This window comes from Synchiropus splendidus, chromosome 5, assembly GCF_027744825.2.
Source record: "Synchiropus splendidus isolate RoL2022-P1 chromosome 5, RoL_Sspl_1.0, whole genome shotgun sequence".
In the NCBI taxonomy this organism is placed as follows: domain Eukaryota; kingdom Metazoa; phylum Chordata; class Actinopteri; order Syngnathiformes; family Callionymidae; genus Synchiropus; species Synchiropus splendidus.
This window is the reverse complement of record NC_071338.1, coordinates 5,273,890-5,287,285: the sequence shown is the minus strand read 5'-3', so window position 1 is coordinate 5,287,285 and position 13,396 is coordinate 5,273,890. Positions and strand designations below refer to the sequence as shown.

Below are 13,396 nucleotides of genomic sequence, written 5' to 3'. Positions count from 1 at the left end.
TATTCATCAAATTTAGTAGAAGAAAATAAGAAGGAAAAAATATGTACTTGATGCAAACTGTTCGTTATGAATAGATGTCTCAATGAAATAAATAGAATACTAGAATAATAATAGAAGACGTCTAAATATCATTTTATTCATAAATAAACTAAAAAGAAGATAAGTAAAGTGTTAATGAAAGTACCACCATAAAATCTACTCATTAATTTTAAAAACTGCACCAACAGGTACTTTCATGAACAGTTTTTACTGTTGGGACGCCATCACTTTCTTTATCATTTTTTTTCCAAGAACTTCTCCATAGTTGGTAACTATCACAAATTTGCAGCTGTCCAGATAATTCAATGACTCACTACAGCCGCCACATGTGGCAAGTGTTTTCAAACTGAGCCTCTCACGGCCATGTAAAACAAAAAAACTTTAAGTAGCCCTCTAGGGGGCGCTCGCAGCCTGCTTTAGGTAATAATGTTGTGTTATTATGATGGCCTCTACGAAAGGAAATCAATTGCCAGCTGCTGTTGTAGCTGCTGTAGTGCCTAATGGGGCATCTTAATTTTGCTCATTGTGTTTCATTAACTAATCAAGTTCATTATGTCTTAACCACTGGGTGGTGATTGGATAATATAGGCAAGGGTTTCATTGAATCTTGGTGCAGTTTGGTTCAGAGATATCCAAACAACAGTCCTTTGGTGACATTGGCTTGGCATCTTTGTACAGCCATGGTACCTTTGGCACTCGATAGCCCTCTCACTCTCCCCAATCCAAAATGTACAATAAGCTTTATTGTGAGATAAAGACGTACAGTAAGATCAGCTAGGGAACATCAGTACTTTTTTTTTCAGAAATGAGCTTAGTTAACCTGTTTTTTTCCACCTTCTTTATTATTTTGGACAAAAACTGTTCATGTTTTGAAATCATCGCTGTGTATGCGTTGTGCAGACCATTCATGCCATCTCACTCCACAGGAATTCCACGGCCTCCACATCCCCCAGATATATCGCCATACTACCCGCTGTCACCTGGCACGGTTGGCCAGATACCCCATCCTTTAGGATGGTTAGTACCACAGTAAGCAAACCATTTTTATTCCTCTTTTGCTCCGTGTTTGTGATACCATGTCACTGATGTGACCTGATATGTCTTTACTCACTAATGCAGTCCAAATGTTACATGTGGAGAACAACATTCATGTTGATTTAGGCACGATTTCTTTCTGTGACTACCAGTGTTTATGGCAAATCTTGAAGCAGTACTGGTAAACGTCTGCTATACCCTCTGATTGCCTTCTGTTTTTCGGATAAAATGGCACAAGTAAATTATGCTACTACTATGCATACAATAGATACAATTGAAAGCTAAAATGTCAACAACCCTAGGCGAAGCCTTTGTTACAATATTGTTGTTTTTAATATTGTAATGCATTCATGGTATTCTAAGGGAGCTTGTGGGGAATTTGTGGATCACAACAACTCAGGCAGGTATTTTTATTAATTTGGAATTTGTATTAATGCAATCGACATTGGAGATGTACAAAGTGTCAGATTTGTTACCTACCTTTAAATACAGGGTACTATTGCATTGGCCATTACCTATTAGATCAAGAGAAAGGTGAATAACAAGTCTCAAAGGGGTATGAACTTTACATGATCAAGCAAGGCTTCAAAAGCTGACTTGCCAAGTTGTATGGTGTTCAGGTCTCACAGTCAACCAAATCCCCTCATGGACACTTGGTTCTGGTCCTTGCCAAACTCAACTTGTTACTTTGTGGCAAATACTGTTTAGCATGTCTCTGTATGGTTCAATGAGTGTAATGAATTGTGATTGCCTGTATTTTACCCTCAATTCCACATGGGGGCTGTCCCCTGGTATTTCTTGTCAACACTTGTTAATATGACAAAAGGCTACAAATTAAGCTCTGTTAATTTAATGTTTTCTCGTCGCCATCTAAATAGTGAGAAAGGCCCCAAGCACAGCCATGGAGCCTTTGATTTGCTGCACTTTATTTTGGTATAAATTTACATTCATTATTGTTTGTCTTTGGATGTGTAGACCTCAATTAGCGTGATGGCTCCATTAAAGAGAGCCGCACGTCTTCTTTAATTATCACAACAAAACACCTAGTTCCAGCTTTGGGAGGAAGAGGTCCCCACTCCGTCGATACAGAGCGAAGGGTTATGAAATTTAATTAGCCATCGCTATCAAGATTTGTAGCAGTCAAATTGTTCCGAGTTTTCTTGGCTTTGATCCGCACTCTGCAATCCCCTAGATTTTTGTCCTGATCAAATAAGAATAAAGAGGCCCACAGTGGGGAGAGGAGACAGACACGGGACTTCACCTTTTCCTCTTCCATCATCGCTCCTGCTTTACCTTTCTTCTTCTGTTCCCAGGCAAGGTCAACCTGTTTATCCTATCACGACAGGGGGCTTCAGACACCCCTACCCAACAGCGCTCACTGTCAATGCATCCATGTCAAGGTGAGTCGAGTCCTCAGAACTAAACACACACTTCTCCTTCTTTCCGTCTCACACACACACACTATTGTGCACATGAATGTTTTTTGTGTCGGTCTCAAAGCCAAACTCTCAAGTGTGTTCTCATGCAGAAATGGTTAAGAGTAAGTTCTCCCTGAAGGACGACCCCTTGTCTGTTCAAAAGGCCAATCCTCCCGTGTGGGGCTCCAGAGAGCACTCTCAAATATTAATTATATTTATCATTTTCTAATGAGGCCCCGGAAGAACGTTTACCCCTTTTGCATATCACACAAAAATGAGCCTGCACTCATCCTTGCTCTGAGTTGGAGCTGATAAATAAACAAAGGAAGGGCAGCAATAAAAGCCCAGGCTTGGCACTTGGGTAGCACATTGTTCCAGCTGTTAGGGCGCAGCATATTTGCTGTTGTGTACCTCTGTGCAGCTGTTGAGTGTATGTATGTATGTTTCCATCCTGTACATGTCTTTGTATGAAATGATGGCCGTTTATGTTATGTTATGTTGGGAAGTTAAAGATTTCAATTAGAATTTTTCAGTTGGCTCCTCTTCTCAAACAGGAAACATGCTGTGTTAGCCACGTGTGGGAACATCAGTAGTAAATTAACAACAACCCATCTTTCAGAGTCACTGGGCAGTTCATATCAAAACACTGTACATATAATGTACATACACTATCGAGGAACAGGGAGTGCACATACTTCTACCAAGGTGTCTATGCCTTTCACACTTAAATTTTCTCTTTACCCTCTGCATTTTATCGATTATTTTTTTGATTTATAATTTATATTAATAGTATACAGCGTGGGGTTGTGTGCCAATTTTCCAGCTTATCGATTCACATGACAGATGTGACGTGACGTGACAGTGTGCCACAAGAAAGTCATTAGTTTTCAGCCAAGCCAAACCAACCTACTAAACCAGCAAATGAAAATGCCTGTCCAATAACAATGAACTACTAACTTAAGTCAGTAAGTTTAATAATCTCAATTATTATGTGGTGGTTTGATCGGGAACATTTTTGTCTAGGTTATAACCCATAATGGAAATCTCACTTTAACTTTAACTTCAACTCTAGCAGACGTTAAATCCTTTGACCTAATTATCATGGTCATCGTGAGGCCGCCAGAAAAATATCTCCCCTTTTTGTCTTTCCATGATTCGATGTAATTGCATATAATAGAATTGAGGCAGTTGACCAAATACCCAGTTAGGAGTCAGGTCCTGCCTATGCGAACGCCAGGTGCAGTGGGGCAGACGGTAGGCTGGACAAGGCATTGGCATCTGGCAGCAGCATCCCGCTGGCTTGAGCTGTAAGTGACTGCTAATTTGCGACCTAATGACGGCCTCTCCAATGTGATCATCATATTTCCAGTGTGGCTAATTGAATCTGCTGTCTGAGGTGTGGGGGGTGTACATGGGGATGAGCTAATGCCCTGTGATGAGGCCCCTAATTTAATTAGGATAACCAAATAGATGGAAGGCTCTAAGAGCTCTCTGGAGAATGGGAGGGTTTTAACAACTCCCCATCCTTTACAGAAATGTTCAGTCCATTACTGACCTCAGATATAGAAAAATACTCCGAGGAGGAAATGGTGGAATATCAACTGTGGTTCATTCTGAACATTCCTTACATATTTCATGTAAACGCTACAAAAGAACACTCTGCTTATTGCCATATTGTTAATGTTTCTGTTGATATTTGTGTCCCAGAAAGCTTTCCTTTCTCAGCATGCACATATGTAGTATAATGTCATTTAAATAAAGCACATGTGACATGGAAATGAGTGATTTGCATGACATTCTCTGAATTGTACGGATTGAACCACAGTGTTTAAGAGAAGCTAGTCAGTTTGTGTTCCCTGTGTTCAGAGTCAAAGTAAATCTATAGTGGCATATCCTTTTAGCTTTAGGCAGTTGCTAAAATTACTTACTTCTCAGTATTAGCATTACATTACTAATGTTGGTGAAATTATGACCGTGTCCCAGCTGAGTTCAGTGCCTTCCAGTTATGGAAGTCGGAAAAGATGATGTTTGTGTCCATGAAACATATTCGCAGATTGTTAGTTTATGTTGCTGTATTTAATTGATTGAAAACTTCTACTTCCTATTTATGTTCGGTGAAGCCCTTTGGATTGCGTACTCTGGGTGGTGATGATTCTCCCACTTTCAGACCGGAAAATCCTACATCTGTTGACATCACTTGTTCTCATTGTATTGTATTATCTACCTAATGGTGTTGCCAGTTTTGTGAACATGGTGACAGACATTATCAGGCCATCATCAGGCATAAGGGAGTAGGCTGGCTAATAGTTTGTGCTAGCCACTGCTCACTATACCTCCTTGGAGCATTGTCAATACTGGAATAACACCATCTATGTGGTAGATGGTCGTCCTGGGATATAAAACTGCAGAGAGAGTAGTGGGATATCGGTTATTTATTCCAGTATTACTGTCAGGTGTTCTTGAACAATGTTACTGCACATAAATTGTGTTGTATATCTCTAAAGATGTCACTTTCACCTCTGTCTTTTTGAGCATCATGTGACAGTTAGAAGGGTCAGGTGAAGAGATCCATTCTCTGCTCTGTATCACAGCTGTAGTGGCAGAAGAAAGGCGTAGTTCAACTGTCAAAATATCTGTCCCTGATGCCCAGCTGTTCTATCAGTTGAATAGTTGGTCACATTATGTCAGCCCCATGCAAAAGCACATTCTCCATGCCTTCTGTAAAAGCTTGGCAATGAAGGCAAAAAGCGTTTTGGCTGCCATGGAAATGTGGAAGATCTGACTGTAGCCTTTCACTTTTGTGAGGATCGCATCACTGTAGTACAGACTTCTCGTCAATCAGAGTTCAGATGCAAGGGGGGTGACTGTCATCCTGTAGCGAATACCTTACACCCAGGTCCTGTTAAAAATACATGATTTCAGGACAGGAAAGGCAGCACAGAGATGGTCAGTACAGCAAATGAAAGACATTATTTTGATAATGGGGTTGCAGCCAGTGCAAGTCCCTCATAGTGAGTGTACATGTGAATTTATGTGTGACAGGTGGGAGGATGTGAAGCCCCCTTTGCCCCACATGCTTAAGCCTGCCCTTTGATATGTCCCCCGCCGTCTCTTTTCCATGGGATAGGCAGAATCACAATGGCCAGATCATTATACATTAAGCACGCATATAGGAGGGGTTTCTGTCTGGTAATTAGGCAGCACTGGATGACACTGGGCTTGGTGCACCGGTGACCCACCCTCCCTTCCTGTACCTCTCTCACCACCGGCAGCTATCTTACCTTTCAGATTGAGATGTAGCAGCTGCAGGGTTGAGGTGCCTCACAACCCTGTCTGTGTTGGGTAAATTGGTCCAAGGCACCGCTTGTTACTGATAAGCCATGATGGTGATGACGACTGCGATGATGCCCCTGCGCTTCAAAGGGACAGTCGTCATGTTTAAACCATAACCTGGGCCATGCTGGGCTAGTGGGAGGAGGGGAAGAAGGAAGCATGGAGGTGGTGAAGGGACAGTTGAAAAAAAAAGCTAGATCTTGGAACAGAGAAAATTTTAACAAGTGCACAGAGAGAAGGAGGGAGGCTGAACAGAGAGGAAGCGAAGTGCGGGGGGTAAAAGTGCTCTAATGATGGGCAATATGCAGCCGCCGCTGCTGCTGCCGAGCTCCCCATCAACAGATGACATGGCACAAACACCAATGTGTCAGTGATGAAGGAAGAAGAGGGGAAAAGGAGAAAAAGAGGGAAAGAGTTTGAGGGGGAAGAGCACTGGCACTCCCCTGAGATGGCCTCCAACAGAAACTAGTTGTTCCTGGCGAGTTTATTCTCATCATTATATTCTGGCTCGGAGCCATGCAGCCAGACACTGCTGGATAATGAGCTGCTTTAAAAAAAAAGAAGAAGGAAAAAAAAAAGCAAAGAATTATTCCGTCTCTTTTTTTTTTCTTTTTTCTTCATCTCCTGCTTCTCTAGTAAATTTGTGTATGGACACATAAAGCCAAAGCTCCCCCACCAGTAAAAACACAAGAATATACGCGTGCATGTTCAAATAATATCTCACAAGTAATTACTCGTACACGCAGCAGAACAGCATTTTGGGACAGCAGCGGTCAGCGCGACTAAATCGGGGTTTTGGGGTTGTGAGTTGAAGCAGCCCTAAGCTGTCGAAAGATGGCTGTCGTGTGGGGTGTAAATGATTGTGCTGACTGTGCAGACTTAACCAAGCACAACAGAGCAATTGCAGTTGTATTGAAAGAAACTTTTGTGTCTTTTGTTTCATGATGCACCTACATTTTGCGTCACAACATCATTTTCGAGAATGCAGTTGGAAAGTGGTATAACTGTTGTGTTTTACCATCTATTGTTGATGGGCTTACAGTGGCCAGACGGTTACCCATCCCACTCCACCAAGTCTCTGAAATAAGAAGCCTGCTTAAATGAATGAACATAAGCCACAAACTACAGTATCACCAACTATACGCTTAGATGGTTGGTCAAACAGTCATTGTGAAAGAATTGTTCATGTCTAATCCCCTGAAATGAACTCAGTGTAAATCTTTGACAACATGTTATGACTCCAGAGTGCAGTACTAACTTAATTTTGGTCCCACACAATATTTAGCTTCTTTCCATAATTCCTTTAATAGTTCTACTATCTATTTCACTAACTATTTTAACAACAAAATATAAATGGATCAATCAGTGTTGAATTTGTTGCTAATGTCTGTCTTCCGATCCCTTTATTCCCTTCCTGTCCTGCATCTTTTAGACTGCTTGCATGTGCAAACAGGAAGAGAATAAGATATTTACAGTTGTGTGCTGACATGTGTTCCATCTCCTCATTTCACCCGTGTCCATTCTGACGATTTACACAGTCTTCTGTCCTCTAGGTTCCCCCCACACATGGTACCCCCTCACCACAGTTTGCACACCACGGGCATCCCACACCCGGCCATCGTCACACCCAACGTCAAGCAGGAATCTTCCCACAGCGACATCAGCTCCCTGAATAGCTCGTGAGTCGACCTTTCAAGAATTAAGTGCCTACTTCTGATACAAGTCTCAAACCAACTTGCTCTTAACTTCTGACAGGAAACAGTCAGATGCTAAAAAGGAGGAGGAGAAGAAGAAACAGGTCCACATAAAGAAACCACTGAATGCCTTCATGCTCTACATGAAGGAGATGCGAGCCAAGGTGGTGGCCGAGTGCACACTGAAGGAAAGTGCTGCCATCAACCAGATCCTCGGGCGAAGGGTGAGTCCAAAACCCTTTAGAAAGAATTTGTGTATGAAAAGACTGTATCTTTACATAATTGTTTTTTAAATATCTTAATATATTGATTAATATATTGATAATCACATAAATTGTCATTGTCGTGTTTAGGGATGCTCTGATCAGGGTTTTTGCTGCCAATATCAGACAGAGTGCCGATCGCCGATACTATCACATTAATTGACAATGAATTTTTAATCAAAATGATGAGACCTTTTGTGTCGATGATGTGAAAATATGAACCATTAAATCATTTTAATTCAGATAAATTTTAATATACCTCTTCAAGGTGGCACAAAATAGAAAAAAAAACTTGGAGAATGCAGCAACTATTATGTCAAAAGGACCAACTGAAAAACATTTAATTTGATGTGAGACATCCCAGTTTAGTGAATCTATGGAGACTTCACTATGTCTGTGAAATATTTACATACTGGCCGCCTGTAGCGGGTCTCCATTTACGAAAGTTTCCCCTTCGGACGCTTCAGATTGAGGTGGCTGACGAACCTGACTACAAAAGGTTCAATGGAATCGGTTGTTTCCGTTTACGTCTCCGTATAAACGACACAGGAGAAAGACTGTGAGGACCATTGTCCTGTGCATGTACTGCAGGATACAAACTTAACATGACAGATTGAAAGAATTTTCACGGCAGACATGCTGCTGCCCAGTGAGTAGTGTGTAGGGAGGAGCGGACGCATCACAACCAGCCGGGCTTCATCACACCACCGGATGTCATATGTGATCAGTTGTTGTGATCGGCCATGACAGGTCGTGATCAGCATTCACCAATCACGCTGAAATGAAATGCTCCCATCGATCGGTGACTGATCCGCTATGTTCCCTCACTGTTCCCACAAGGTTGGGAGCATGGCATTGTTCCAAATGTTTGGTATCCTGAGGCATTCAAAGTTCCTTTCACTGGAACTAGGGGGCCATGCTCAACCCCTGAAAACAACCCCACACCATAATTCCTCCTCCATCAATTTTCACATATGGCACAATGGAGTCCAAAATGTACCGTTCTCGTGGCAACCTCCAGACCATCGTTCATCAGATTACCAGATGGAAAAGCATGATTCATCACTCTAGAGAAAGCGTCCCCACTGCTCTATAGTCCAGTGGTGGCTTTACATCACTGCTTCTGGCACTTTGCATTGCACTTTGTGATGTATGGCATGGATGCAGCTGCTCTGCCGTGGAAACCCATTCCATGATGTTCTCTGCGTAGTATACTTAGTAGTATACATCTGAAGGCCACATGATGCTTGGAGCTCTGTAGCAATCGACTGTGCAGAAAGTCAGCGACCTCTTTGCACTATGCGCCTCAGCATCCGCTGACCCCTCTCCATCAGTTTACATGGCCTACCACTTCATGGCTGACTTGCCGTTGTTCCCAAGTCTTCCATTTTCTTATAATAAAGCTGACAGTTGACTGTAGAATATTTAGGACCGAGGAAATCTCTCGAGTGGATTTGTTGCACAGGTGGCATCTTATGTCAGTTCCACATTGGAAATCACTGAGCTCCTGAGAGCGGCCCATTCTTTCACAAATGTTTGTCAAAACAGTCTGCATGCCTATACACCTTTAGCCAGGCCAAGTGATTGTGATACCTGATTTTGAAATAAATACTTTTGGTAACATAGTGTACATCAGCTGTTTTTACACACTGGGTCTATTGTTAAGGAAATGACCATAGTAATTTGCTGCAGAAATTGAAATGGAGACACATGACGGTGGTGGTTATCGTTATTGACTATGCTGAAAACAACATAACACAGAGAAAACATGATGACAGCGGTTTATACCAGAATTGTTTCTCATCAACTACTCTTTCCTCTTAACAGTGGCATGCACTATCACGAGAGGAACAGGCAAAGTACTATGAACTGGCCAGGAAAGAACGACAGCTCCACATGCAGCTGTACCCCGGCTGGTCAGCGCGGGACAACTATGTAAGTTTTTAAGTTTTCAAGTCGTAACATCCTGTTCTTTTCCCTCAGCTCTCGCTGAACAGGACTAGTGCTCCTTTCCATTCATTTTTCCAAATCAAGCCTAGAGGGATTCATCTCTTCCTGTAATGCTCTTTTGATATGAATATCAGAGCAAACTCACTGACCGCTGTCCGTCTTTGACTTCATTATCTGTCCGAGGGATGAACAGTGTCAAACTTTGATCAGATGTGGGATTTTGATTCTGGATGACCAGTTTAGCTCAACGTACAGTCTTTAAGAGTAGAGACGGAACAATAAGACAAAAGATTTGAACAAAAAGAGAGGATTTCTGGTGTGGCCTGCAGTGGCTGATCCAAACCGCAGGGCAGGCACAGAGAGGGGAAAAAAGTGAAAAGAATAGATGAATAAATAAGTAAACATCACCATGAGTTCTCTTCTGTTTCATGTTTTGGGCATTCTGCAATATAATAACTAAGGTTCCTGTCTGTGTCTGTTTTTTTTTTCTTTCTATTTTTTTGGCGGCTAACCAACAGGGGAAAAGGAAGAAGAGAAAAAGGGAGAAGCAGCAAGCAGAGAGCAACGGTAAGTGAACTGCAATTATCTCTCATATTAGAAGAGCCCCATCATGTGTCAGGCACATGTGACATCTTGCAAGATAAAAGTGTTTGTTTTGTGTGCGTGCGTGTGTGTGTGCGTGTTATTTTGCCTGCCCTTTTTTGATTTGCTACTCAATATTTAAATGCTAGCTTCTTGTTATCCCTCCTCATCCCATGACTATCCCTTGCTAATAACAACTGAATATGCATGACATCCCCAGACGCTCAAACCTCCCCCCACCCGTGCCCTTCCCCTGTCCCAACAACCTCCCTCTCCCTTTGCCCCTTAGCTTTCTTGTATTGTGATGTGTGTTTTGAGAATGTGAAGTTAAAACATTGTGAAAGTGATTAACTTTGGCAGCATTATGTGTAACATGACTGTATATGGCTGTTTTACGATGCCTGTGCCGCACAGACTTCTGTTCTGTAATGTATAAGTGTGTGCATGCGTGTGTGTGTGCCTGTCTGCTTCCCCTTGCTTGCTGCTATTGCATGCTTTCTAATCTAATTAAAGCAATACATTATATTAAGGAGGTTTGCTCTCTCTTCTCTCTTTCTGTCTCTGACTGATCCATCTTATCCTTTCATGTCGGGAGCAATGTTGTTGTTTTTATTTACATTCTTCCGCCCAGTTTTTCAAATTTTATTTATCTAATTTATTTATTTTTGGTGACGGATCTCTTCTTGAAGGCCTCTCTATCTGTTCTTTTTTGTTTCAGAACACAGAGAATATTTTCCAAACCCTTGCCTTTCACTCCCTCCGATTACAGGTGCTAATGTCATTTTGAGTCTCAAATTTACTAACTTGTTTACTTTTTCCTTTCCTTTTTTAAATCATGTATTTGCCATTGGATGTGTTTTTTTAGTCAGTGTGTCAGTAAGGTTATCAAATAATTTCTCTGCTATGTTTGCTGTTCTTTATTCTCCATATATTGTTGTGTTTATTATATAGTAAGACTGCACAATTACCGGTACCCTTGCGACATGAATTTAACTTATTTACTTGCTGCTGTTGGGAGGGGACATTACTTAATCAAGCAAGTTGTTTTAAGCAATGGCCATTTAATCTAAAATCAAGTTAATTGAACATGTGTAATTCAGTCAATTGGCTCCATTTTCATCTTCAGTCTTGTCATCTTTTTTTAACTAAATGAAAGCATTTGAGCTATTTGGTTGCTGGATGGCAGGATATCATGTGTCACTTCTGATGTGTGTCCCTGCTACAACGTTGAGTCTACAGCAGACAAAGTAGATGCATAAGGCAGCAATATAATAATGGCGGTTAACTGCGTAGTAACAGCACACTGCTTTATGGTATATAGAATATAATAAACATACTTAATATGAATACTACTCGCCTGCTTTGTCACTTAAGCAGCACTTATTTTTCTTTAAGTACTTGAGCTTGTACTTTGAGTGACAGCAATGCAGCTAATAAAAGTCATTTATCAATGAAACCGTTTGTTTTTACTGTTAACTTACTTACTGTTCCCAAGTTTGATCTAATTCATGTCTGATGTCCATGGGTACATTGTGCAGTCCTACAACTGTTGCCGGTTCTTATATAGTATTTAGAGTACATTTCAAATATTGACATAAATGTGCGTCGGCCTGTGAAGTTACTGAGGAGAATGTCCGATGATGTGATGCCGGGTAAACCTCCTTAATCTGTCGCTTCAGTTGCTGCACTTGAGCCTTCACATGATCTTCCATCAGACTTTTGCTTGAGATGGGCTTAGACTCAAACAGTGGAGGCACATTGACACAGCCACTGCATTCTACTTCTGATAGACAATACTACCAGTTGTAGTTTGAAATTGACTGACAGTTTTTGTAACAAAAAAGCCCAATTGTTTGAGCCCAAGCTCAATGATTAGAGCGCCTCTTCATGTTGGAACCTTCCAAATTCTTCACTCACTATCTGCTACCGTGACTGCTGCATAGCTTCTGACCTCTTGACTGCATTACAATCAGAGCATCAATAACATCCAGCACTCATCAAACAAGTACTAGCGCCTCTTCAGCTTTCTTTGCAACAGTATTTCGACAGATTAATTTGGCCTTTTGCATGGAAGTTAATATGACTAATACTCGTGTTACAAGGGTTGTGGGTGGGATTTATCTTCACTACTGTGCTTCATAGACTCACTATTGTCTGTTCTCTCTTTCATTTATGTTACAATTTTTTATTTTTGGTTTTATTGCCTCTTCTCTCTGCTGGCTTTCCCCTCTGCGCTGTGGCATCAGACCTGAGTGCTCCTAAGAAGTGTCGAGCACGTTTTGGGCTCGACCAACAGAATAACTGGTGTGGCCCATGCAGGTGTGTATGGTGTGTGTTTGCACAGGCCGGGGCTTGGTGAGGGTTTGGTCACGCAGTGCTGGGACGTCTTCTTTTTTTTCGCTCAGTGGCTGTCTTCATTTATTTCCTTTTCCCCGCTGCTTGTTTGTCACACCATCATTAGTCTCCACCAGTCACGGTCCTACCAGTATATCTGGGGATGTTAACTGCGGGTACAGCACATTTGTGTGAAAACATTTATAGCTTTCAAAAACAAATCCCCTAACTGGTAGGCCGAGGTACTGCGAGCTGATGGTCTGAAGAAAAAGAATGATAACAGGAGGACGTCCCAGTTTCCCAGCCGGAACAAAAAAGCCCTGGCCATATATTTTTGTCTGTGTATTGATGTGTCCATTTTCTTTTCTTTTTTTTTTGTCCTCCTTTTTTTCGTCTTTGTGTCTGTGTTTGTGTCTACCTCTTTGGCTAACAGATGCAAATACCCCAAAGAAGTGTCGTGCCTTGTTCGGGCTTGACCAGCTGAGTTTATGGTGCAAACCATGCAGGTATAACTGCTGTAGAAGCCCAAATGGGAGGAAGAAATCCACATTTCAAAATATTTGGATTACAAAGATTCTCCTGCAAAAATATGTCCTATATGGAATTTGGATGGGAAACTAATTTGCTGTTTATTTCATATTCTTAATTACAAATTCCCTTCATGCTGATGATAGAAAGTGGATTTCAAAGATAACTGCATAGCTTAAATTGATATAATTGTTTGATTTGACGAAATCCCATTGAAATC

General features: G+C 41.5%; 1 protein-coding gene across 34 annotated transcripts in view; it reads left to right on the top strand.

Moving 5' to 3' along the window:
- The window catches only part of tcf7l2 (transcription factor 7 like 2), an 88,696-nt gene that overhangs the window by 69,757 nt on the left and 5,543 nt on the right, over positions 1–13,396 (top strand). For 7 of the 34 annotated variants that reach the window (XM_053866102.1, XM_053866120.1, XM_053866110.1 and 4 more), the window contains 8 exons: positions 966–1,068; positions 2,388–2,474; positions 7,364–7,504; positions 7,581–7,743; positions 9,610–9,718; positions 10,237–10,299; positions 11,033–11,083; positions 12,561–12,633. In XM_053866102.1, the coding sequence (XP_053722077.1) occupies positions 966–1,068; positions 2,388–2,474; positions 7,364–7,504; positions 7,581–7,743; positions 9,610–9,718; positions 10,237–10,299; positions 11,033–11,083; positions 12,561–12,633 (790 nt within the window). Of the gene's footprint in view, positions 1–965; positions 1,069–2,387; positions 2,475–7,363; positions 7,505–7,580; positions 7,744–9,609; positions 9,719–10,236; positions 10,300–11,032; positions 11,084–12,560; positions 12,634–13,081; positions 13,156–13,396 lie in introns of those variants that run through there. The other 27 variants (XM_053866107.1, XM_053866121.1, XM_053866116.1 and 24 more) reach the window with 18 other exon arrangements.